At 42.2% G+C, this 23,175-nt stretch overlaps 1 protein-coding gene across 3 annotated transcripts in view; it reads right to left on the reverse strand.

Moving 5' to 3' along the window:
• Window positions 1-22,968, reverse strand: part of LOC126202993 (uncharacterized) — a 42,311-nt gene extending 19,343 nt beyond the window's left edge. Inside the window, exons 1-3 of one of the 3 annotated variants that reach the window (XM_049937190.1) lie at window positions 22,765-22,968; window positions 16,433-16,638; window positions 430-1,221 (exon numbers count right to left, since the gene is read on the reverse strand). In XM_049937190.1, the coding sequence (XP_049793147.1) occupies window positions 954-1,221; window positions 16,433-16,536 (372 nt within the window). In that variant the 5' untranslated portion in view covers window positions 16,537-16,638; window positions 22,765-22,968 and the 3' untranslated portion in view covers window positions 430-953. Of the gene's footprint in view, window positions 1-429; window positions 1,222-16,432; window positions 16,639-22,764 lie in introns of those variants that run through there. The other 2 variants (XR_007540211.1, XR_007540212.1) reach the window with 2 other exon arrangements.
• Between the last annotated feature and the right edge of the window lie 207 nt (window positions 22,969-23,175).

The raw sequence follows: 23,175 nt of genomic DNA on the forward strand, positions 1-23,175 counted from the left end.
AATAATGTACCAGTCTTATCCACTGAAACCATAGTAACATTGTGTAACCACTGAACAAATACAAATAATGTACCAATAATAAGTAGTGTAGCCATAAGAGATTAATGATGTTAAAATGATAGAAACAATACCGTAGTAAATGATGTCCAACATCTTATGTCCATTCTGTGTACTAACCATCTCTCATGGACAAATAAATAAATACCTCTTCCTGTACTTTTTTCCTCTATTCTTATCTCTTGTTCTACATATATAATGAATATGCAAGTACTAAATAACGTTCAGATCTCATTCTACTATTAACTGCATCAAGAAATTTTTTTGTGAATGTTCGCTGTTCTTTTATTATGTGAAACTTAGCAAGTAACTTAACAATTTTTAGTTCCATATTTAACTGTTAACCATTGTTTTATTATGTATGTTGTTTTACAGTGTGTACTTTAGTTATGCATGGTACTATAGTTATATTTCTTAACATGTCAACCATAGTTTATAAAAACTGTTGTACATTACTCATCATGACATCAGTTGCATGCAAATGCTTAAATATGGACAAATAAATAAATAAAAATGAATAAATATAGCCATTTTGTCCTTTAAGAAATAATTTCTACAAAATCAACAAAAATCTGTTTTTCTGTGTACTACTCTTCCCCACTGAGTTGCACAATGTGTGTGAATGTTACTGTCAGGTGGCTAGCGAATAATAATAAAAGTTTTGTTTTCTATACACCTCTGCTGTTTTCCACTCTCTATTGTGAGACTTTGATTTACATACTTGTCACCTGATATTTACCACCTAGACTTATTTTACACACACACGCCAATCTTTTTTCTCATATTTCCTCCAACCACATCATCTACACACAATGTTTGGAGGATTTGCCACCAACTCCCCTTTCTTTGATTAACTGTATTTTTTTTACTGTTTTATTTTCTTGTATGAAATGACATCAATTTTCATTTTTTATGTCTCTCAGCTCCTGGTTCTCTTGCAGCACAGCATGCTTCCTCTTGCGATGTATGATGTTCCCTTTTGGATGCAGTGAATGTCCTCTTCGCTGTAGTCGTGGTGTATGCCTTCTTGGTTGAAGCTGATGTTGCCTGTTTGCTTTTGTTCTGCCTCCAAATGGTTGTGATGTATGCTGTTGAAGTGGCCTGTCTGCTTTGTCTTCCTGTCGTGCCCTCTTGTGGGCAGGATGTGCCCCTACTGCAGACACCCTTGGAAATGTGCAAATGGCTATTAAAAAACAGCTCATTGTTTATTTTGGTCCATATAACTATGAGAACACTGCAGACACCCTTGGAAATGTGCAAATGGCTATTAAAAAACAGCTCATTGTTTATTTTGGTCCATATAACTATGAGAACACTGCAGACACCCTTGGAAATGTGCAAATGGCTATTAAAAAACAGCTCATTGTTTATTTTGGTCCATATAACTATGAGAACACAAAAGGGAAGATCAGAGGATATTTAAAACAGCTCTCTCTCTCTTTCTTCTAATAAATTATTAGTTCTGTACTTTCTATTAGATATGTAGCTTTGTGCAATTTTTCACCATGCAAAACTCATGCTTTTCAAAGTTCCATTGCTTGAAAGTGATATATCATTTATGCTTGCATACTGGTCTTCTGAAGGCCACAAGTTTTTGTAAAAAAAATGGCAACATACCAAACACACGGAGTTCAAAGAAGCTTAGAGTTTACCCCTTCTACTCAGCTTTCAAACTGTCACACACATTACATTTCATCAAAGAATGTAGCACGAGCTATCAGTATGTTCTGGTGTAATCTCTGAAGGGAATTTTGACACATGTCCAGTCCAGTACTGAGAACTTGTCATATCTTTTTGGTGGCCACCTGAAAGTGTGAGATCATTACACCTCACTCCTCAGGAGATGAAATCACAGAATTACTGTATTTACAGCACAATTTTAAGTAGTTTTGTGTAATAAGTTTTATCCTTTCACATGAAAAGTTTAGTATATTAAGTATAGAATACTGGTTTCTAGTGTCTAAAGCATTAGTTCAGTATACAGCCACAGCTGTGTGCAAGAGGAGCAAGAGGGGCCTCTTGACCCTTCCCCCTCCTCCCCGGGCCACACACACACCTGGAATATCAAGACAGAGTTTTTATTCTTTACAGAATTCTCATACACTTCTGGAACTGATTTCTCGCAGTTCCACTAAACCTTTTATTTATCCCATTGTAGTGTGACATGGCTGACTGCTGTGAAACAATGTTATGTCTTTAACAATTACTGCATTTATGTGGATGCCCATATGTACAGCCTTAGACAAAAAATTGATCGCTGGCCAGCCGCCACAGAGGCTAGGTCTGATTTGTTGACTTAAGGTGGCCAATAAAGTCCATCACTCCTCAGAATTTTAAGTTTGGTGATATGTACAATGTGGCAGCACTATAGAATGCAGGAGTTTCTGGAGGAAGTGTAGTCATTTCCTTAAGTGACTGCAAGGCTGTAACAGCTTGTAGTGTAGCGGTAGACATCACACAAGTTGCAAGATTGAATCCACTCCATTCCATTTTTTTTTAATGCATTTCAGTTGTCTGCAAAAGTAGTCAACCTGATGGAGCTCAAAAATAGTTCCCTGTATTTTCTAACCCTCCTTAATACCAGCAATCTCCACAAAAATTCCATCACACAGGTTGTAGCTGTGTCAAAACCAAGTTTACTCTCAGTAGTTTCCTCACCCTACAGCTGGCTACTGGCCACACACCACTCACCAACTTTGTCAGGCGTCCTACGACCAGGTGAACATGATGCTATGATTGTGTTTATCAACTGTCATTTTCTAAATTGAAGTACTTTTTTTTACAGTCAGATATTGGATTTTGCATGATTGAAACTTATGAATGTTATTCAAGAGTTGTAAAATGGTGTCACAAGTGGAGAAAAGTCTAAAATTTGCAACATATTGTTTGCTCTGGATTCAACAGATGTGTGAAGGCAGAAAAGGAGCTCAGAACACTTGCGCTGTTCTGAGTGAGTGCTTGCAAAACATCTCAGCAACAGATTTTACTGTTTCAAGAAATGTCGTTTGTTCTGTCATGACTGGGTTTCTATATTCAGGCAGTTTCAATAACTGCCATATGTGATGAACTGTGACCATTTAACAGTAGTATGCGACTTGCATTCAATAGACAAGATTCAGAATTTGGGTGTAGGAGTACAACAAGCTATAACTGAAAGCAACAATAATCAAAGGGGTGACTATTACTGCATTTTTCTTGAGTATGACTATTTCGCTTGTTGGAAATTCCTGTGCAGTATTGTTACTGGTGCCTAGTTATGACATCTTTTTGTTAACATCTTAAGAGGAAATTGGTGGTTGAGCTGTAAGAAAACACATCTCCTTGGGCAAAGGGCATTGTAAATATAATATTTTGCAGCTGGCGGCTCAATAAAGACATTGTATACTTTGAAACCCTCTCCAGGCTTGTGTTTATTGCAGCTGGTATTTGTTACCAACATCTAAGAACTGTAATTCAGCTTTTGAAAGTCTGTTTCAATAAAACAGAAAGTACTGTAATGCGATCATGCCTATAACTGCACAAATAAATAAGATATTATTCAGTTTGTGTTGATTTGTTGTCCTACATCAAACTGCATCAGTGTGCAAGTTTGGCATATGATAGTTATAATTAATTTATTGACTTTGGATCTGACTGACTGCAGCTCTGTCATGAAATGGCTAAGGAATCTGCTCTTCAGTGAGAGTGGAACTGTGACACACATCAGCCCTCACTTCAGAAGCAAGGATGTCACCTCAGTGGCACTGAAGCTCTGCTTTGATTGTGTCTTTCTTATTGGCCCAGTGGTGGCTAGAACTGATAAACTACAACATTATGACCACCAACCTACTATAGATATAAACCCCTCCAGGTAATAGCAGCATCAGCAGGTGAGGAATGTGTGCTAGTCAGCCACACGCACGGTGCATGTGGTATCAGTGAGCATGCTGCCCATGTGTAGAATGAAGAAGGTGTGTGATCTATTTGAGTATGAACTAGGGCAGGATGTGATAATCTGGAGGCTTGGCACTGGTATTTTGGAAACTGCACAACTTGTCGAGTGTTTGAAGAGTATTGTGGTGAGTGTCTTCAACATGTGGTGAAGTCAAGGTGAAAGCACTTTCAGACATTGTGGGGTTGGAAGGCCACACCTTATTACAGATGTCAGATGTTGTAGGCTGAACAGATTGGTAAAACAGGACAGGCGGCAAACTGTGGTGGAACTGACATCAGACTTTACTGCTGGGCAGAGTGCATATGTGTCTGAACACAAATGTACTGAACACTCCTAAAAATGGGCCTCTGCCGCTGACAACCCATGAATGTGCCAATCTCAACACCACAACATTGGTGACTATGACTGAAATAGGGACATGACCATTGGAGCATTGGCAGAGTGTTGCGCGTTCTGATGAATCCCAGTACCTTCTTCAGTATGCAGATGGCATGGCGCAAATCTGTCATCTGCCAGGGCAACAGCTCCTTGACACTTGTACTGCAGGACGGAGACAAACTGGTAGCGATTTCATTATGCTGTGGGGAACATTCACATGGGTCCAGTGGAGCTCTTGCAAGGTGCCATAATGCCAAGGAGCATCATACACCAGTTGCAGGCAACATATACTCCTTCATGACGATCATTTTAGCTGATGACAGCAGCATTTTTCAGAAAGCTTATGTGCCATGTCAAATGGCCAACACTGATGGACTGGTCTGAGGAACAAAGTAGCGAGTTTCACATCTGGGGGGTGATTAAACATCACATCAGAGCTCAAGGCCCCCCTCTCTGGAATTTACGGGAATTAGGGGACTTTTGTGTGACTTCCTCCAGCAACCTGCCAAGGCCCCATTGCTTTGATGCCACGACACATCGAAGCTGTTGTCCGTGCCAAAGATGGACATATGAACTATTCAGTAGGCAGTCATATTGTTCTGGTTGATCAGTGTATATGTCAATTGATTTTATTCATATTTCTCAACTACAGTGTAGTTACTAATAACACTCATATGCTCCAACTGCAGATATAAACCATAATATCAAAAATCAGTAACTGTCACAATTATTTCCCTTTTTCTGTTGTAAGCACATTGAAAACTGAAAAGCTAATTCATGCAGTAATAACAATTTTTGGAATTTAAATGAACTATGTTTCCCAGTATCACTTCTGGAAAATCCATGTGTGTGGAAGGCAGTAGCTTTCATTAAATGTGCATGGTACTATACGAATTTGTGTTCCAGTTGCCTCTATGATAAATAGCTGTGCCCAATGTGTTTACATTGACTGACTGACAGACACTCCAGCACATGCTAAGAATATAAACAGGAAGACATTCTTTGCTCTGGACGCAGTGTGTTGATATCACTATCTGCACATTCGTTGTGTAGCCAGAGTGAAACTCTGTTCCCAGATCCAATGGAGCATGTGGAACCAGTATTACATCATTAGTCATCAGAATATTAACCAGTGACTGACGACTCTCTTATTACTCCAGTAGGAAGAGAAACTATTTGCAAAGGAAGATGAGATGACATCAAAATTTATGCAACACACACAAAAAGAACTAAGAAGCTTTTCTGCACTTGATAGTAGTACACAAGTAAATAGCTTTACTGGGAGCGTACACATCATTTCCTTCTCTTACACCAAAGCTCTTGTTTCAGTATGAAGTGAGAAAATAAACATGGTACCAGATTCTACTTGCAGCCCCTATCAGCAACATTATAAAATCCAAGAGTCTCTTTTCTTTCATGCATAACTACAGCTCACAAATTCTTATTTATGGATTTGCAGACATCAAGTTTTTCTTGTGAATGAACCTTGTGTTACTTTACTCATTTTGATAAGGGGACGTTTAAGAATGGAGAGTAACCCCTCCTCCCCTTTCCCTTTACTGCAGTGAACATCTCTGCACATGTGTGCATTCAGCACTGACTCACAGTTGCTACAACACTTTGTGGAGTCCATACCATGAGACAACACAGTTGTCAGATCATTCAGACAGCATTCAGTAATCCAACGGGAAAGGAACTGAAAATCAAATTAACCTCACTTTCTAAGTCATATTCATTCCAGAAGGGAATATCACTCAAAGCAGTCATGTGTTCCAGCAATTACCCTTAGGTAATATCCATACAAATAATTTGATAGCTGTGTGGCGCCGATGAGGTCGACACCAGCATCGATATACGTTTGTCTCTAGACTCCGAGCATCGTCTTTGGACGCTGAGCATTGTCTTTGGGCTGTTCCACCATGTCAGTTCTTTGTGAGCCTTTGATGCGTTTAGGTGAATAAACGAACTACTGTTAAATTGGTGTTGTTTGGTGTAACCAACCCGAATAACTACCTCACTGGTGACCCCGAGTTGTAACGTCTTCCGTTTTCGCCGTTTTACTGTGACCGCGACCTCTGCGTCGGTTATTTTTGCGTGTATTACATTGACACAGCATTCGAACAATGACTTCAGCCCAGCGCCTAACGACAGATTTTGTGATCGATATGCATCGTGTTGCAGGCGATGTACACCCACCACGACTCCAACACGATGCCTCTCACTCAACGATTTTGCTGGGCATTTTCGAGCCTGCAACAACAAGTGAGGTTAGAAGTGTGCATGACTCCAGCTATCATACGCCTCTGTTCCCACCACATGTGTCCTCCCTCATCTACGGTGCAGTTACCTCATACAGATCTCCGTGCAGTGCGGGACCGATGCCGATTTCTGCAAATGCTTTGTTGGACAACCTACCACTGCCACGCTGCAATCCGTGCAGTACCATGCAGATTCCTGCCATGTGGCTGGAACTGCTTCATTCACAGGTCAGACTCCTCAGCATCCGACCATGCCCGCGCCTGCCTCGGTTCAGCATCAGCACATTCCTTCCTGCTTCGATACCTCGGCCTGCAACAGGAACAATAACTTGTTATCTGTGCCTGACCTCCATCTCCATCCCACTGCCACACCTCAGTGTTTTGTGCCACGACATTCACCTTATCCGCACACCATTTTGAGTGGAGTGACTATGAACAGTGAACATTCACACATTCTGTCCCACGTTCGACATCATTTCCCACACTGTGCTTCTGGACAGCCCGTACCTCTGTAGGCTCCCTGCAACACAGGTGGCCCTGGCTCTGATCATACATTGAGCTTTCCGTGGACCAACACGCGTTCTCAAACTTTGAACTTTTTCTCACCTGTTGCCCCCACGCCAGCTCCAGTTGAGCTTCCGCTACCGTTCTTGGCACATCTTGGTACCTCATCCGCATTGGTCTTCCGCGACACGTCAGTCTGAACACACCTGCAAAATGTTGAGCTTCCGCAACCACAAACGACACATTACGGTGTCTCACCCGCGCCGGCCTTCCACATCATGACGGATCGCGCTCAACCACAACGCGTCACCTTCATGCTGCCACCCAACCAGCCATCATCGCCACATCCCCTGGAGGCACACTCTCCTGGAATACTACAGCAACAACAGCTCGTTTCAGGCAGTGCCCCAACAAACTCAACTCAACCTGTTCTTCCGAATATTCTACAATGCTTACCGACACTGCCGCCATTTAATCCCGACAGAGCAACAACCTGGTTCAAAATTGTGGACGAAGTGTTCGACCATTACAAACTCGACAAGTCAACCAGGTTTCTGTGCCTCATCACCCACCTGTACGACTAGGAGGACTTGATTGCTGACCTGGTCAATGATCCAAACTCAGCTACCTGGTACACTCTAGCCAAAAAGACAGTTCTACGTCGGCTTACACGCTCAACTGAGGCAGCAATATGGCAAGTGCTCCACATTGAGCAACTAGGCAACGACAAACCTTCCCAGCTCAGGAGACGGCTATGTGCCCTGGTCAGCGCTGATCTACTCTCTGACACAGCTCTCCTCGCCATCTGGTCAGATAAACTATCACCTCACATCCGCTTTGCTCTGGCTCAGAGGTCTCCTGAACCTGTCGAGCAAAGAATGACAATTGCTGACAAGCTACATGATGCATCACTGCTCTATTTCACCAGCCACTGCCTATCTGACAAGTCTCAGATTCAGGCTCATTGTCCTGCGGCCGGACGTGGCCAGGACCGCACTGTACCGACTGTTCTGCTCGCTTCGGGAAGCAGTAAACAAGCAACTGGAATGTCACCGGCTCCACCCATGGTCACGCCCCTCCTGCAACCGAACTTGCTGCAGCCACCGGACCTCAGCCACCACCTCTGGCAACAAACTTCCCGCAGGAAATCTAACCGCACTATCCATACTGTTACTTCCACACATGGTTTGGTGAGGCTGCATCAAACTGCAGACCACCCTGCTACTTCCCAAACGCCAATTGCAGGTAGGTCCGGGTGCCGCCTCCTGTGCACAACATGACAGGCACCCACCAGTGCTCCATTCTGTCCGGAACCAACCAAATAATTGCGGACGACTTTATATTAAAGACATTTTGTCGGGATACTTTTTCCTAGTGGACACAGGTGCCAATGTTTTGCTTCTGCCTACATCCTTAGTGTCGTTGGACATCCGCCCTCATCATACTTCACTGCATGCCGTGAATTCAACTAAACTACAATGCTTGGGTTCAACTTCCAACGTCGTCTCACTCTCCGCAAACTGCAAACTCGAGTGGACTTTTTAGTGTGCGAAATTGACGAACCTATACTAGGCATTGACTTCTTGCGACACCACAAACTTTCACCAGACCTAGTGCAAAACACCGTGTTTCATCACCCGTCCAAGACTCACTTCCCCTGTGCTTCGTTGAGGAACCCCCCCCCCCCCCCATGACACATCGGTCTGGGCTCATCTCATCTGTACATGCTTGTCTCTGTCGACGACGTTACAAGAAACAACTCACAAGTGCCTTGTCGAGCTTGAATACGTCACTTGCTGTGCAGGGAAAACTTCGAGCTCTCCCTCCGGCTCCATGGAACTCAGCTCCAGTTCTCCGATGCAGCAAAGGAATTACAGACACTACAGCAAGGACAAAGCAAGGTCAGTAAGTGCGCCGAATCTGCTTGCAGTCCCAGCAATCGAGCCTCCATATGCTTACCCCCCGCTACCCCTCGCAAATGAGCTATCAAGTGTGCCATAATGTGTACCGACAGTTCCACAGGGCCACACTCCCCTAACATGGCAGCGTTTGACACTCGGCCGGACACAAATTCACATGCACGACGAGCGTCACGTGTTCCCGAACTGACGGCTCCTACCCCGCCCCTCGCGGACAGCACCTCAAACTATGCAACTTCAGCTCCTGCGTGCCGCTGTGCGACTGCCACTGACAACACAAACAGTGCACTCACGCCAAGTGCTTCGCCCGCGACCGTGCTGCCACAGGCCGTGCCCTTGGACAATGGACTCACTAACGGCTCACAAGCCCTACTGGGCTCACCTGCCCATGGTGCCACTGCTTCGGGCCGGCGGCCATCTTGTCGCGTTGAATCCTGGGACACTTTGCCACCTCGGCTCCCATTGGATCTGCCGAGTGGCTCTGAACACCACGACCATGCCTCACCTGCCCCGCCCGCCACACATTGTAAACAAACTGCCTCCCGCACTGCCAGCAACATTTCCGTCGTCACCAACGGCATGGTTCACAAGTTTCTCCTCACGCCAGGTCCCCCGATATCCAGTAAACCACGTCGACTTTGTCCCGAGCATCTCTCCGACCTTAAAAATCAGATTTCTGAACTACTAAGCTCCGGCGTCATTGAACCCTCTGCCAGTAGCTGGTCTACGCCCATACATATGACACCCAAGAAAGACGAGTCCTGGTGCATGTGCGGAGACTACCGTCGTCTAAATACATGAACAATTATGGATACATACCCCATACCCAACATTGCTGAATTTACCAGTTCCCTCACAGGTGCGACCACGTTCTCTGTCACTGATTGCAAATGGGTCTACCACCAGATCCCCATGGGACCTGAAGACATTGAGGAGACAGCATTCACCAACCTGATCGGGTTATTTCAGTTTCGATTCATGCCCTTTGGTCTGAAAAACGCAACCCAGACCTGGCAACGCTTCATCAACGAAGGGCTATTCGACCTAAAATTCTGCTTTGCATATCTTGATGACATTCTTGTGTTCAGCTCCTCCGTCGAGGACAACATTCGACATGTGCAAACTGTTATGAACACTCTCACAGCAGCAGGCATCGAGACCAACCAGGACAAATTGCAGCTACATCAACCCGCTGTCACTTTTCTTGGTTTTTGGGTCTCTGCTGATGGCATTTCGCCGCCCCCTGAGAAAGTACAAACAATACTAGACCTACCCAAACCTTCGTCATTCAAAGAACTCTGGCACTTTCTGGGGACGGTCAATTATTGTCGTCGACATCTACCTCGGGCTGCGGAGATTCAGGCTCCACTGACAGATGCCTTGGCAGGCACCAACACGTCTGGATCTCGGCCATGGACCCCTGCTATGACTGACTCTTTCACTGCCCTCAAAAATCTTCTTGCTGAGGCATGCACCATCGTGCATCATCATCCCAATGTGCAGCTTTTCATCACCACAGACGCGAGCGATACTGCCATCAGCGCGGTCCTTAACCAGACAATCGATGGCCAAACTTCGCCTCTGCAGTTCTTCTCATGCAAGCTCACCAATGCACAACGGAAATATTCTGCATTTGACAGGGAGTTGCTTGTGGTCTACGAAACAATTAAGCATTTTAAGACATATGTTGAGGGACGCCCTTTCTATGTTTTAACGGACCACAAACCCCTGGCTGCAGCCATTACAAATCCACCAGCTGACCCGCCTCCTCGCCACTTCAGATACATGGACTTCATATCTCTGTTCACCACCAATGTCGGACACATAAAGGGGTGCTGACAATATAGTTGCTGATTTCCTTTCATGAGTCAACGACGTCCATTCTCTGTTAGACCTCTCTGAACTGCCTAACCTCCAACCCGCTGACAAGGAAACACAGAACCTGATTTCAGACTCTACTTCTTCACTACACTTTGTCCGCACCACCTTCCCTGGCATCTCTGGTGAGATCTGGTGTGACGACAGTATGGGTACGTTACGCCCCCTCATTCCAACCATGCTCCGTCGAGCTGTCTTCAATACATTGCATAATTTAGCCCACCCCAGTGTTCATGTGTCCGCCCGCCTCGTAGCAGAGCGCTTTGTGTGGAGAAATGTCAACAAGGACTGCCAGCAATGGGCACGCTCCTGCGTCGCATGCCAACACTGCAAAGTACACTAGCACACTTCACCCCCCCCCCCCCCCTTGGCTCCTTTTCAATCCCTCCTGGGCGTTTCCAGCATATTCATATTGACATTGTCGGCCCTCTCTCCCCCTCTAACGGCTCTTGTCCGTGCTCCCCTCCAACCTCCATATACCGGGCCGTACCGAGTTCTCCGGCACTCAGCCAACACCTATGACATCCAGATGAAAGATTCAGCTGTCACAGTCTCTCTCAACAGACTTAAGCCTATGTTGAGCCTTCTTCTACCCCCCCTTCAGGCCACAACCACGCCACTCACTGTTGTGGCTCACAATGCTCCGACCACTCCCTCCATGTCGGGCTTACACACTCGATCGAGTGACTTCCAGCTCCAATCGTTGAGCTCTCCTCCAACTTCGCCCGCTATGCCGGTCTCACACACTCTGTCGAGTGACTTCCAGTTCCAATCGTCGAGCTCTCCTCCGACCTCGCCCTGTACTCCTGTCTCACGCACTCCGCCGAGTGACCACATGTTCCCCATGTCGAGCTTACCTATGATCATGCCCTTGCCGCCGGGCCCTTCGCCGGTCGCTTTGACCTCTCCACCGTTGCCTGCCTCACCCTGTTGAGGTTTCTCACGCCCCCCCCCCCCCCCCCCCCCCCATCTTGAACATGCCCTCGCTCGAGGTGTTTGTGCCTGTCCCACCGGACATAATCCACAACATCTCAATAATACTACGCAATTATACACTGTTCGTCATGTGTTTCCCTTCATACAGTGCTCATGATGACACAACCTCTGCCATTCCCTGCCACCTGGTGAAATGTGTTCCCCTCTCACCCAACGTCGACCTGGACATGCTTCGTGTGTTCGCCACATCCACCGGAGACGTCGTCGTCACTCCGTTCCACCCGCAAACCACTGGCCTACCTGTCGCCGCATGACCAGCACACCCAGTACGACGCCCGGCGCACTTCAACGATGCCCTCTCAAGAGTATTCCGTACTGCGGTGGAGGGGGGGGCGGGGGGCTATGTGGCGCCGATGAGGTCGACACCAGCATTGATATACGTTTGTCTCTAGACTCTGAGCATCGTCTTTGGATGCTGAGCATTGTCTTTGGGCTGTTCTGCCATGTCAGTTCTTTGTGAGCCTTTGATGTGTTTAGGTGAATAAACAAACTACTGTTAAATTGGTGTTGTTTGGTGTAACCAACCCGAATAACCACCTCAGCTAAAAGGGCTCATTAGCATGAAACTTTCAGGAATTTACTAAGATGAAACACAAGAATCGAGGCAAACTGAAAATATAAATTCTCATCTATAAGGTGCTTTTCACATTTATTGACAAAGCATCAGCAGCAGTTATATTGTAATCCTCATTAATAGATGACAGTGACAACTGTATAATCAGAATAGTACATGTGTTCAGAGAATGGTGTGGCATCATTCTGTCCACTGGTTTTGCATGACATTAGTGTTGGTACACTTACTCTAGCCCTGACTCCTTAAAGATAGTGTGGTGTTGCCTTCTCTCCTTATGACTAGCAGCTCTAATGAGGCTCTGCCTCTTTCATCCCACTCCATAAGCTATGCACTTTTGTGTGATTATGAACAACATCTTTACAATATTTTCTCATGTCTCCATCAAGAACAAGCAGAGAATGAAACAAAAACCCTTAACATTGGAAGGGAAACACCCATCAATCTGTTCATTCCAATATGCAAAGCACCTATTTCATTTGTACTAAGCAGAGACAGAATTAATTCTTATGATAAGTACAGTAATTCTGCAGATAACTGCTTAGGCAAATTACCATCTGCTGTGCAACTAAAACGACAGTAATTGCACCAGTTCTGTATTTTACCCTTAGTTAAGTAATCAGTTTGTTCCAGAATTCCTTCCACTGTTATGAAATATACTACCCATTAGTTGTCTGAATCAATAGACATTTCACTTTGAGTCACAAGTATTTGACATGTTTTACAGCATCACAGGACAATGACTAATGAAAGGATGCCATTAAAGTCCCTTTACATATATTGTCTGAAAAAATTTCTATATAAAATGTCATCTGAAAAGTGTTTGACAAAACAGTGATAGTCGACTGACTTTCAGGACTGGAGCTGAATTACTGTAGGTCATTAGATGTTGATTTGGAATTTTAATGCCTGAAAATTCATGCATAATTAGCAATAGAGCATTGGAAAATTAACATTTTGGCCTAGGCTACAAGGTGGTTATTTTATGAGTAAATTATAATGTCTATCATAATTTATTTAATGGAAAATCTCATTTTTCTTAATTCATTGTTACCATGCTCGTCAAATTTAAGGATCATGACTGTGTGGAATAATTACATCAAAATCAGTGTCAGATTAAGCAGTGCAGTAGAGTAATGTCATAAACCACTCATCCAGTGTGCTATGGATGCAGATGAATCATGGGATGCCAAAACTGTAAGTGAACATGTGATTTATGAAAAGTGTATCACACAATATCACACCAAAACAACTGGATAAACATTATCTGCAACCTGCACAAGCCTTGATTTCAGTCATGACAAACAATGAGACACAGCTCCATGCCATCAGAAGGCACCACTGGCAATCAATTTCTGGCCACTCACTGACACTGCTTCCCCCCAAATAATCCACTCCAGGAGCCACTCCAGGAATGAACAATAAACAAGACAGCTCTAAACTAAGACAATTTATCTTCAATGATAAATGATGATCAAAACACACTTGAAATGGGTTGCAATGTGTTAAACATAAATAATTATAACAGCTATTTTCTATCTCAGTCTGTACCAAAGCAATGAGAGAAAGTTCACATTCTTAACGGTATCTCACTAACTGCATACTGGTGCAACAGTAGCCGTACTTTCAGATCCCACTACAGACATATATTTAAATCCAGATGTTTTCCTCTTCTCTATTTAAACTGATAATGACCACAATGAAATCAACTAAGGAAATCCTATGAAACACTTGAGATTGTAATTGTCAGATGACTGATCGAGTTTGCCACACTTTGCTGGTTACTACTATGATACAGGGAAAAATCAAAAAGAATCATCCAATTTAGAGAAATCATAACTATTACACTATTTGAGATATGTGCATGAACAACATACTGTTGGAATGAGTAAGCTCTCAGGCTTAAGGTGGTTACTGCTAGGTAATAGCAGTGTGTGCCTACTTCAGTTCTAGTAAAAATGGTGGTGGAACAACAGAGAGCATTTTGTGTTGTATGCTTTGTACAGTGCGGCTCAGTAGTAACTGTTCAGCATGCCTTTTGTACTAGGTATGGTGTGATCCTTCTACAGCGCAGAGCATTAGATGATGACATGAACAATTTTGAGAAACAGGTTGTTTGTGTAAAGGGAAAATGCCACCCCATCCATGAGTGTCTGACACAGACATCAATTGCATCTGCCATAGTTTCACAAGGAGTCCTAAGAAATTCATTCGCTATGCAGCTCGACAGCTCAACATCCCCCCGATGTCAAACTGGCATGTGTTGTGTTGATGTTTACACATTAAACCATACAAAATTCAGCTATGACATTGGAAGTTCACTGAGGCTTTTTGCGGATAATGCTGTGGTATATCGAGAGGTTGTAACAATGGAAAATTGTGCTGAAATGCAGGAGGATCTGCAGCGAATTGATGCATGGTGCAGGGAATGGCAATTGAATCTCAATGTAGACAAGTGTAATGTGCTGCGAATACATAGCTACAATATAGCAGGTCAGCAACTGGAAGCAGTTAATTCCATAAATTATCTGGGAGTACGCATTAGGAGTGATTTAAAATGGAATGATCATATAAAGTTGATCGTTGGTAAAGCAGATGCCAGACTGAGATTCATTGGAAGAATCTTAAGGAAATGCAATCCGAAAACAAAGGAAGTAGGTTACAGTACGCTTGTTCGCCCACTGCTTGAATACTGCTCAGCAGTGTGGGATCCGTACCAGATAGGGTCGATAGAAGAGATAGAGAAGATCCAACGGAGAGCAGCGCGCTTCATTACAGAATCATTTAGTAATCACAAAAGTGTTACGGAGATGATAGATAAACTTCAGTGGAAGACTCTGCAGGAGAGATGCTCAGTAGCTCGGTATGGGCTTTTGTTGAAGTTTCGAGAACATACCTTCACCAAGGAGTCAAGCAGTATAATGCTCCATCCTACATATACCTCGCGAAGAGACCATGAGGATAAAATCAGAGAGATTAGAGCCCACACAGAGGCATACCGACAATCCTTCTTTCCACGAACAATACGAGACTGGAATAGAAGGGAGAACCAATAGAGGTACTCAAGGTACTCTCCGCCACACACCGTCAGGTGGCTTGTGTAGTATGGATATAGATGTAGATGTAGATGTAGATGTACTGCAAGCTCTTCATGAAGGTGACGAACAACATGAGTGGTGTTCTGTAATTTTGTTCTTGGAAAGATGGAGGACAACAGTTTTCTTCCATGCATAGTGTTTAGTGATGGGGCAACATTCCGGTTAAATGGAAAGGTGATCCCTCATAATGTGAGAATATGGGGTATGGAGCAACCACATGAAGTTGTTCAACAGAAGAGGGACTCTCGAAAATGTAATGTGTTTCGCACAGTTTCACAGGAAAAGGTATATAATCCATTTTTCTCTGCTGAGAACAGTTACAGGAAGCACATATCTCGATATGCTTGAAAACTTTCTTTTTCCACAACTGCAGACTGATTTGAGCAACTTCATTTACTAACAGGATGGGGCACCACCACACTGGCACCTGGAAGTGCAGGAATTTTTAAATCAAAGGATTACTGAACGATGGATCAGTTGCACTGGACCAAATGATTCAGCCTTACTTTACTCTCCTCCATGGTCACTGGACCTGACTGTATGTGATTACTTCTTGTGGGAATTTACAAAAGACTCTATTTATGTGCCTCCATTACCAACAACAATGAATGAACTGAGACATTTCATGACAGCAGCTGTGGAAGCTGTAACTCAAGATATGCTCGTTGCAGTGTGGGAACAATATATACATGCCCAATTGGATGATTCTTTTTCATACACCCTGTATTGTTTATCAGTCATAAGCACATTGATGTCATTCATTTTCACTGCATTTTGAATGGTAGAGCTGGAAGAATGGAAACACTCGATGTTCACCACAATACAATATTAGTATTTACCTTTCGTATTCATCTTCAGAGTAACAATGGAATAACCACTCAAAAAAGCTGACAACAAGAAGGTAGCTATAAAACTGCGTCCAGTGCCATATTTTAAGAAACATCGCTGGTTATTGTTGTCGTTGGCCACGGAGGGAGTGGGTGTGAATTATGGTGTGGTAGACTGTAACAATTGTTTATCACTTCCAAAATGAGGTGATGATTTACTGTAAAAGAAGAAAAAAGAAAAAGAAGAAAAAATAAATGCTGCCAGAAAGGCAGAAAGGCATTTCACTGTGATTAATTGGTATATTATGGGTCTGTCTTATGTGTGAGATACTAGGGTGTGGAGGCTATTTGCCTACTACTGAGCAACTCTTCCACGAGCATAAAATAAATCTGAGCTATAATCTGATACAGTGTCAGTTTAGTGTCATGATTCAACAATGTTTAGGTAGCCTCTGTGAGTACTAGAACTGTCTACCCATCTATGCCATCATATTACATCCTGATAATTCTCATCTGAGTATTATAGCAGGATAGAGACATCATTTATAAATGATACTTTCAGGGACTCAGTTAATGACACTGTGTACTCACTGTGAAGCACTGCATAGAAAATTAGCACAGCGCTCAGCATGGTGAATGCATTGTTACCTCAGATCTCTCTGTCTTAAACATAATGCAAGTTGAAAAGCTCTTCAACATGGACACTCTTTGCTTTTACTGACAAAACATCAACAGTGGTTATACTGTAATCATTATGAGTAGATACTTGTCATTCTTTCAAAATATATACGAGGGCTATCCACAAAGTACATTACGTTTTGGAATTAAAAATAAATAAAGTATTGGAATTTTTTTTTATTATATACAGATGAAAGCCACACTTAAATACTACTTTTCTACATAGCTGCCATTTAAATTAAGGCACTTATTGTAGCGATGGATGAGCTTGGAAATTCCTTCGTCGTAAAATTCAGCCGCCTGCGCCTTCAACCATGTGGTTACCTCTTCTTTTGGGACAGAAAAGGTGGGATTTTTGTGGATTTCCTGGAAAGAGGCACTACAATAAACTCTCAAAGGTATTGAAAAACTCTGCAAAACCTCAGAAGAGCAATTCAAAACAAGCGCAGGGGAAAGTTGGGCTCAAAGATCTTGCTGATTCACGACAACGCCCGGGTCCACACGGCAAATGCCACTCGTGAAGTTCTCGAATCTTTTAAGTGGGAGTTGTTTCCTCATCTGCCGTACAGTCCTGACCTGGCACTGAGTGACTTCCACTTATTCCCAGCAATGAAGAAGTGGTTGGCTATGCAGCATTTTGATGACGACGCACAGCTTCAAGAAGAGGTAACCATGTGGTTGAAGGCGCAGGCGGCCGAATTTTATGACGAAGGAATTTCCAAGCTCGTCCATCGCTATGATAAGTGCCTTAATTTAAATGGCAACTATGTAGAAAAGTAGTATTTAAGTGTGGCTTTCATCTGTATATAATAAAAAAAAATTCCAATACTTTATTTATTTTTAATTCCAAAACGTAATGTACTTTGTGGATAGCCCTCGTATATATATATACTGTCTACACTTCTTGTTCCTTATTCCTTGTCCTGGTGACAATTGCTTCTCCTTTCATTTTAGCAGCAGCTCAAATTGAAACAACACTGTGCATATTCACTGATGTCAATTGTTACACAGCTTTTTGAGCCTACTTTTGAGCTAATTCTTGGTTTGGAATGTAACATTATTTATAGCTTATGAAGTCTCTCCTTGGACCTGGACTTTCCTGTCATTTGTGCCCCTCTGTTTCGCAGATGATGCCAACAACAGCACTCTTAAGAGAAACATTTTCAAAGTCTGCAATTATCAAAAGATGTGTTACTTTGTCATAATGTGTCCAGAATAATCACTTGAGACACTCCAGACATGTGTATGGCATTCAGTGAATTAGTTTTTCAGCTTACAATGTGCTTATGACAGAAAAACAGAAGTAATTGTGACATTTACTGATTTATGATGTTTAATTTGCAGTTGGAGCATCTGAGTATTATTAGTAACTATGCTGTAGTTCAGAAATGTGAAAAAAATCCATTGACATATACTTTTGGTATTCAGGCCTCATTCGTGTCTTTCAGACACAGAAGGTGCTCACTTCTGCGCCAGGCTTCACATTGGTGGAATGAATAACTGAAACTTGGCAACAATGTAGAATATATTTGGCTATGGTGTGACTGCTGAATTATATCCTGGATGACATTTCAATATACTGACAAATTCACTTGATACATCCCTGTCAGTTTGAATAACCTCAGTTATTTTCTTTATAAGGTGTGACATTGGCACATCACTTTATGCTTTTGAGTCTGGGGAGATCATTCCATGCAGAAATTGCAGCTAATCTTGTCTTTTACATTGCAGTTTATTGGTTGTAGCCACCACTGGGGCAATAAGGAAGACACAATCACTGCAGCACTTCAGTGCCACTGAGGTATGTGTTTGCTTCTGAAGCGATGGCTGCTGTGCATCATGCTTTCAGTCTTGCTGAAGGCCAGATTCTTAGCTGTTTCATGACAGAGCTACAGTCAGTCAGATCCAAAGTCAATAACTAAATTATAACTATCATATGCCAAGCTTGGACACTGTTTCAGTTTGACACAGGACAACAAATAAATGCAGACCAGTTTGAAGTCCAGATCAATAATATCATATTCATTCATGCTGTTATAGGCATGCTCATGTTAAAGTACTTCCTGTTTTTTTAAAACAGACTTACTCAAGCTGAATTATTGTTCTTAGTTGTTGGCAACAAATAACAGCTGCAACAGACACAACCCTGGGGAGGGTTTTGAAGTGTACAACATCCTTATTGAGCCACCAGCTGCAAAATATTATATCCAGACTGCACTTTGCTCAAGGAGACGTTTTTTCTTATGGCTGAACCTCTTAAGTAGTTAACATAAAGATGTCATAACTAGACTCAAGTAACAATACTGCATAGGAATTCTCAGTGGGAAAAATGATGACATTCAAGCTAAATTGCATTAATAGTCACTCCTTTGATTTTTGTTAGAGCCTGTTGTACTATTACACCAAACTTCTGAATCTTGTCTATTGAATGTAAGTTGTGTATTATGGTTAAATGTTCATGGGTCATCACATATTTCAGTTATCGAGACTTCCAGAATGTAGAAAATGAATCATGACAGAATGAATGACATTTCTTGAAACAGTAAAACCCTTTGCTGATGTGTTTTGCAAGCACTCGCTCCACACAGTGCAAGTGTTCTGAGCTCCCTTGCTGCTCTGTCAAACCCAGAGCAAACACTATGTTGCAAATGTTAGACTTTTTTCCACTTGTAAATCTGTTACACAACTTTTGAACAATTTTCATTAGTTTTGATCAAGCAAAATCCAATATCTAACTGCAACATAAAAAAATTTCAAATCAGAAAATGACAGTTGGTAAACAAAATCATAGTGCCATGTTCACCTGGTCATATGACACCTGACAAAGTTGGTGAGTTGTTTGTGGCCAGTAACCAGCTGCTTGCGGGGGGGGGGGGGGGGGGGGGCTGCTGCTGCTGTATGGTGAGAAAACTACTGAGCATAAACTTGGTTTTGATACAGTCACAACCTGTGTGATGGAATTGTTGTGGAGATTTCTGGTATATCAGGTGGGTTAGAAGGTGAAGGGTGGGCAAGCTGGATTTGCCGTCAATGCTACCTGTTGAGTTATTAATATATGATATGATTAGTAATGGTTCCATCACATATCAAAGGGCACATCAGAATCTTACTTCTGTCTTAAGCGAAAGAGTCTGGTCTTCATTAAGACTGTTATGATGTTCTCAGTCTAGTTACAAACCTGGCTAGATACCCTGTACAGCACATTAATATCTCCTAAATCCACATCTACATCTATACTCTGAAAACCACTGAGAAGTGTATGGCAGAGGGTATGTCCCATTGTACCAGTTATAATGGTCGTTTTCACATTCCATTCATGTACTGAGTGTGGAGAGAATTACTGTGTGCAGTAATTAATATAATCTTGGCAACACAATTCCTACAGAAACCATGGCTAGAGGTTTGTAGTATATTCTTAGAGTCATCATTTAAAGGTGGTTCTTGAAACTTTGTAAGTAGGCTTTCTTAGGATAGTTTATGTCTGTCTTCAGGTGTTGATCAGTTCAGTTTCTTCAGCATCTTTTTGACACTCTTTCAAGGATGAAACAAACCTGTGGGCATTGGTGCTGCCCTTCTCTCTATACATTCAGTAATCCCTGTTAGTTCTATTTAGTTAGGGTCCACCACTCTTGAGCAGCATTTTAAGATGGGTTGCCTTTGTTGGCTGACTGCATTTCCCCAGTTTTTCACCAATAAGCCAAAGTCTGGTTTATCCACAACTGAGCAGATGTGCTCATTCCATCTCATATCCCTACAAAGAGTTGCACCTAGACGTTTCTATGAGTTAACAAATTCCAACTGTGACTCAGTGACATTATAGTCATAAGATAATATGGTTTTTCATTTTGTGAATGTTTAAAGCCTCACTAATTTGAAATTTTACCAAGATCTGACTGAATAATTATACAGTTTCATTCAGACTGTACTTCATTACAGACAACTGCATCATCTGCAAAAAGTGTAAAGTTATTATTAATATTGTCTGCAAGGTCATTAATATACAAAATGAACAGCAGATGTTCCCACTTCCCTGGGGCACACCCAATGTTGTTTCTACATCTGTTGATGACTCTTCACCAAAGACAAGTTGTTGTGTCCTCCCTACCAAAAAATCCTCAATTCAGTCACAAATTTTATTTGATATCACATATGAACATACATTTGATAATTAGCATAGATGTGGTCCTAAGTCAAATGCTTTCTGCAAATCTAGAAATACAGCAAAGACTAGAAATACTTGATCCACTGGATTATCTTTAACTGGGGGTATTGGGATATCATACCTTAAACAAACAAATTCTTTGTCATATTATCAGTTCCTTAAAAGTCCATGTTTGTTGCCTTGTTTCAAGTTGGTTGTTAATAACATGTTCCATATTTCCAGTAAAGGTGAAGATGAATGATATATGACATTATTTTATGGATCTGTTCTTATTTTTCTGTAGAAGGATGTAACCAGTTTTCTCTTCTAGTTTCTGATAATCATTCTGTGTTCATGAAATCTCCTGTAAATTATGTTCAAGCTTGTAATCATTACATCACTTTCAGATTTTTTATACCACTTGAAAAAGTCTGTCAGCTCCTAGAGCTTTGCTGAGATTTAGCAATTACTGTTGCTTTTTTTACACTAGTAATTCTGTTGTATGTGCATATGTCATCTTTGTAAAAACATTTCTAAATTTCCCTTGTGAGGAAAGTTTTGGAAACGGAATTCAGTATTTCAGTTCTACACATTCTTCACCTGCTTTAACATGGTACAGAATGTTCTGTCTATAAGCCACTGTGAAGTAGCCTACAGAGGGTTCTCCACAGTATACCACATATCAGGGTTTCCTCCTGTTCCATTTGCTAATAGAGTGTGGAAAAAATGACTGCTTAAATTCCTCTACTTGTGTTGTAATTGGCCTAATCTTGTCTTTTCCCTATGGGAATGATATGTAGGAGGCTGTGGTATATTCGTAGACACCATCACATAATACTGGTTCCTGAAACTTTGTAAGTAGGCTTTCACAGGACAGCTGAGGTCTGTTCTCAGTATCATGCCAGTTCAGAGCTTTCAGCATTTCTGTGATATACTTTGATGAAGCAAACAAACATATGAACATTTATGCTGCCCTTCTTTGTATGCATTAAATGTCATGCTTTAGTCCTATTTGGTTTGGGCTAAACACTTGAGCAATATTCTAGGATGGGAGGTACTTTCACGTCCCCACATAGTCACTATCATTAAAACAAGAGTAGAACCCTGGATATAATTTCAAGTTTCAGGCAAGTTTGCATGATAAGTGTGCATACATCAATGGTAAAGTATCTATGCTTTGAAGTAACTGTAATTAATAATGTGTTCTCAAAGTGGTTGAATTATTAGCTGGTAATGGTGGCCATTGTCAATGTTCTAGCTCAAAAATGAATTACATTTTGGTTGGATGGTACTGTTGTGTTCAAACATATTCTACTGTTTTTGAAATGAATAGATGATCTGCTAGTTTGTTATACATATAAAGTTATTTGAAACAATTGATACTCTAATTTCTCACACAATATTTGTGTTTAGCTTAGTCTGTCATTTAACAAAAATAACAACAGAGCTTTCACAAGATTCAAGTCTTTTTGTAAAAATAATGAGTTTGTACAAAATAACTGTGTTGCTTATATGAATTACTTACTTTGTATGTGCTGTTTGGCGCTTCTTATGCTTGATTCTTTTCTGTCTAGGTTTATCTGTGGCATTCCACCTCAAATCTTGTTGCTTACTGGCTTTTCTTGTGGCTCTTTGCTGAACTGAAGCATTGACTGACCCTTGACCTGGAGCTATGGCTGAGCTCTTTGGCACAGCTTTGCCCCTCCTCTGACTCTCACCAGTTGCTTCCTCATCCTCATTGCCCTCCCCTTCCCCTTCCCCTTCCCCTTCCCCATCTCCTTCCCCTTCCCCTTCCCCTTCTTCACTTCCTTCCTCCCCTTCTCCATCTCCAGTCTCTGTCACAGTCTCCTCTTCTCCTTCAGCAGTCTCTGTTGTGGTCTCTTCTTCTCCTGTTCCTTCTTCTTCACCATTTCCTTCTCCTTCTTCTCCATTTCCT

Source organism: Schistocerca nitens, chromosome 9, assembly GCF_023898315.1.
Source record: "Schistocerca nitens isolate TAMUIC-IGC-003100 chromosome 9, iqSchNite1.1, whole genome shotgun sequence".
NCBI classification, from domain to species: domain Eukaryota; kingdom Metazoa; phylum Arthropoda; class Insecta; order Orthoptera; family Acrididae; genus Schistocerca; species Schistocerca nitens.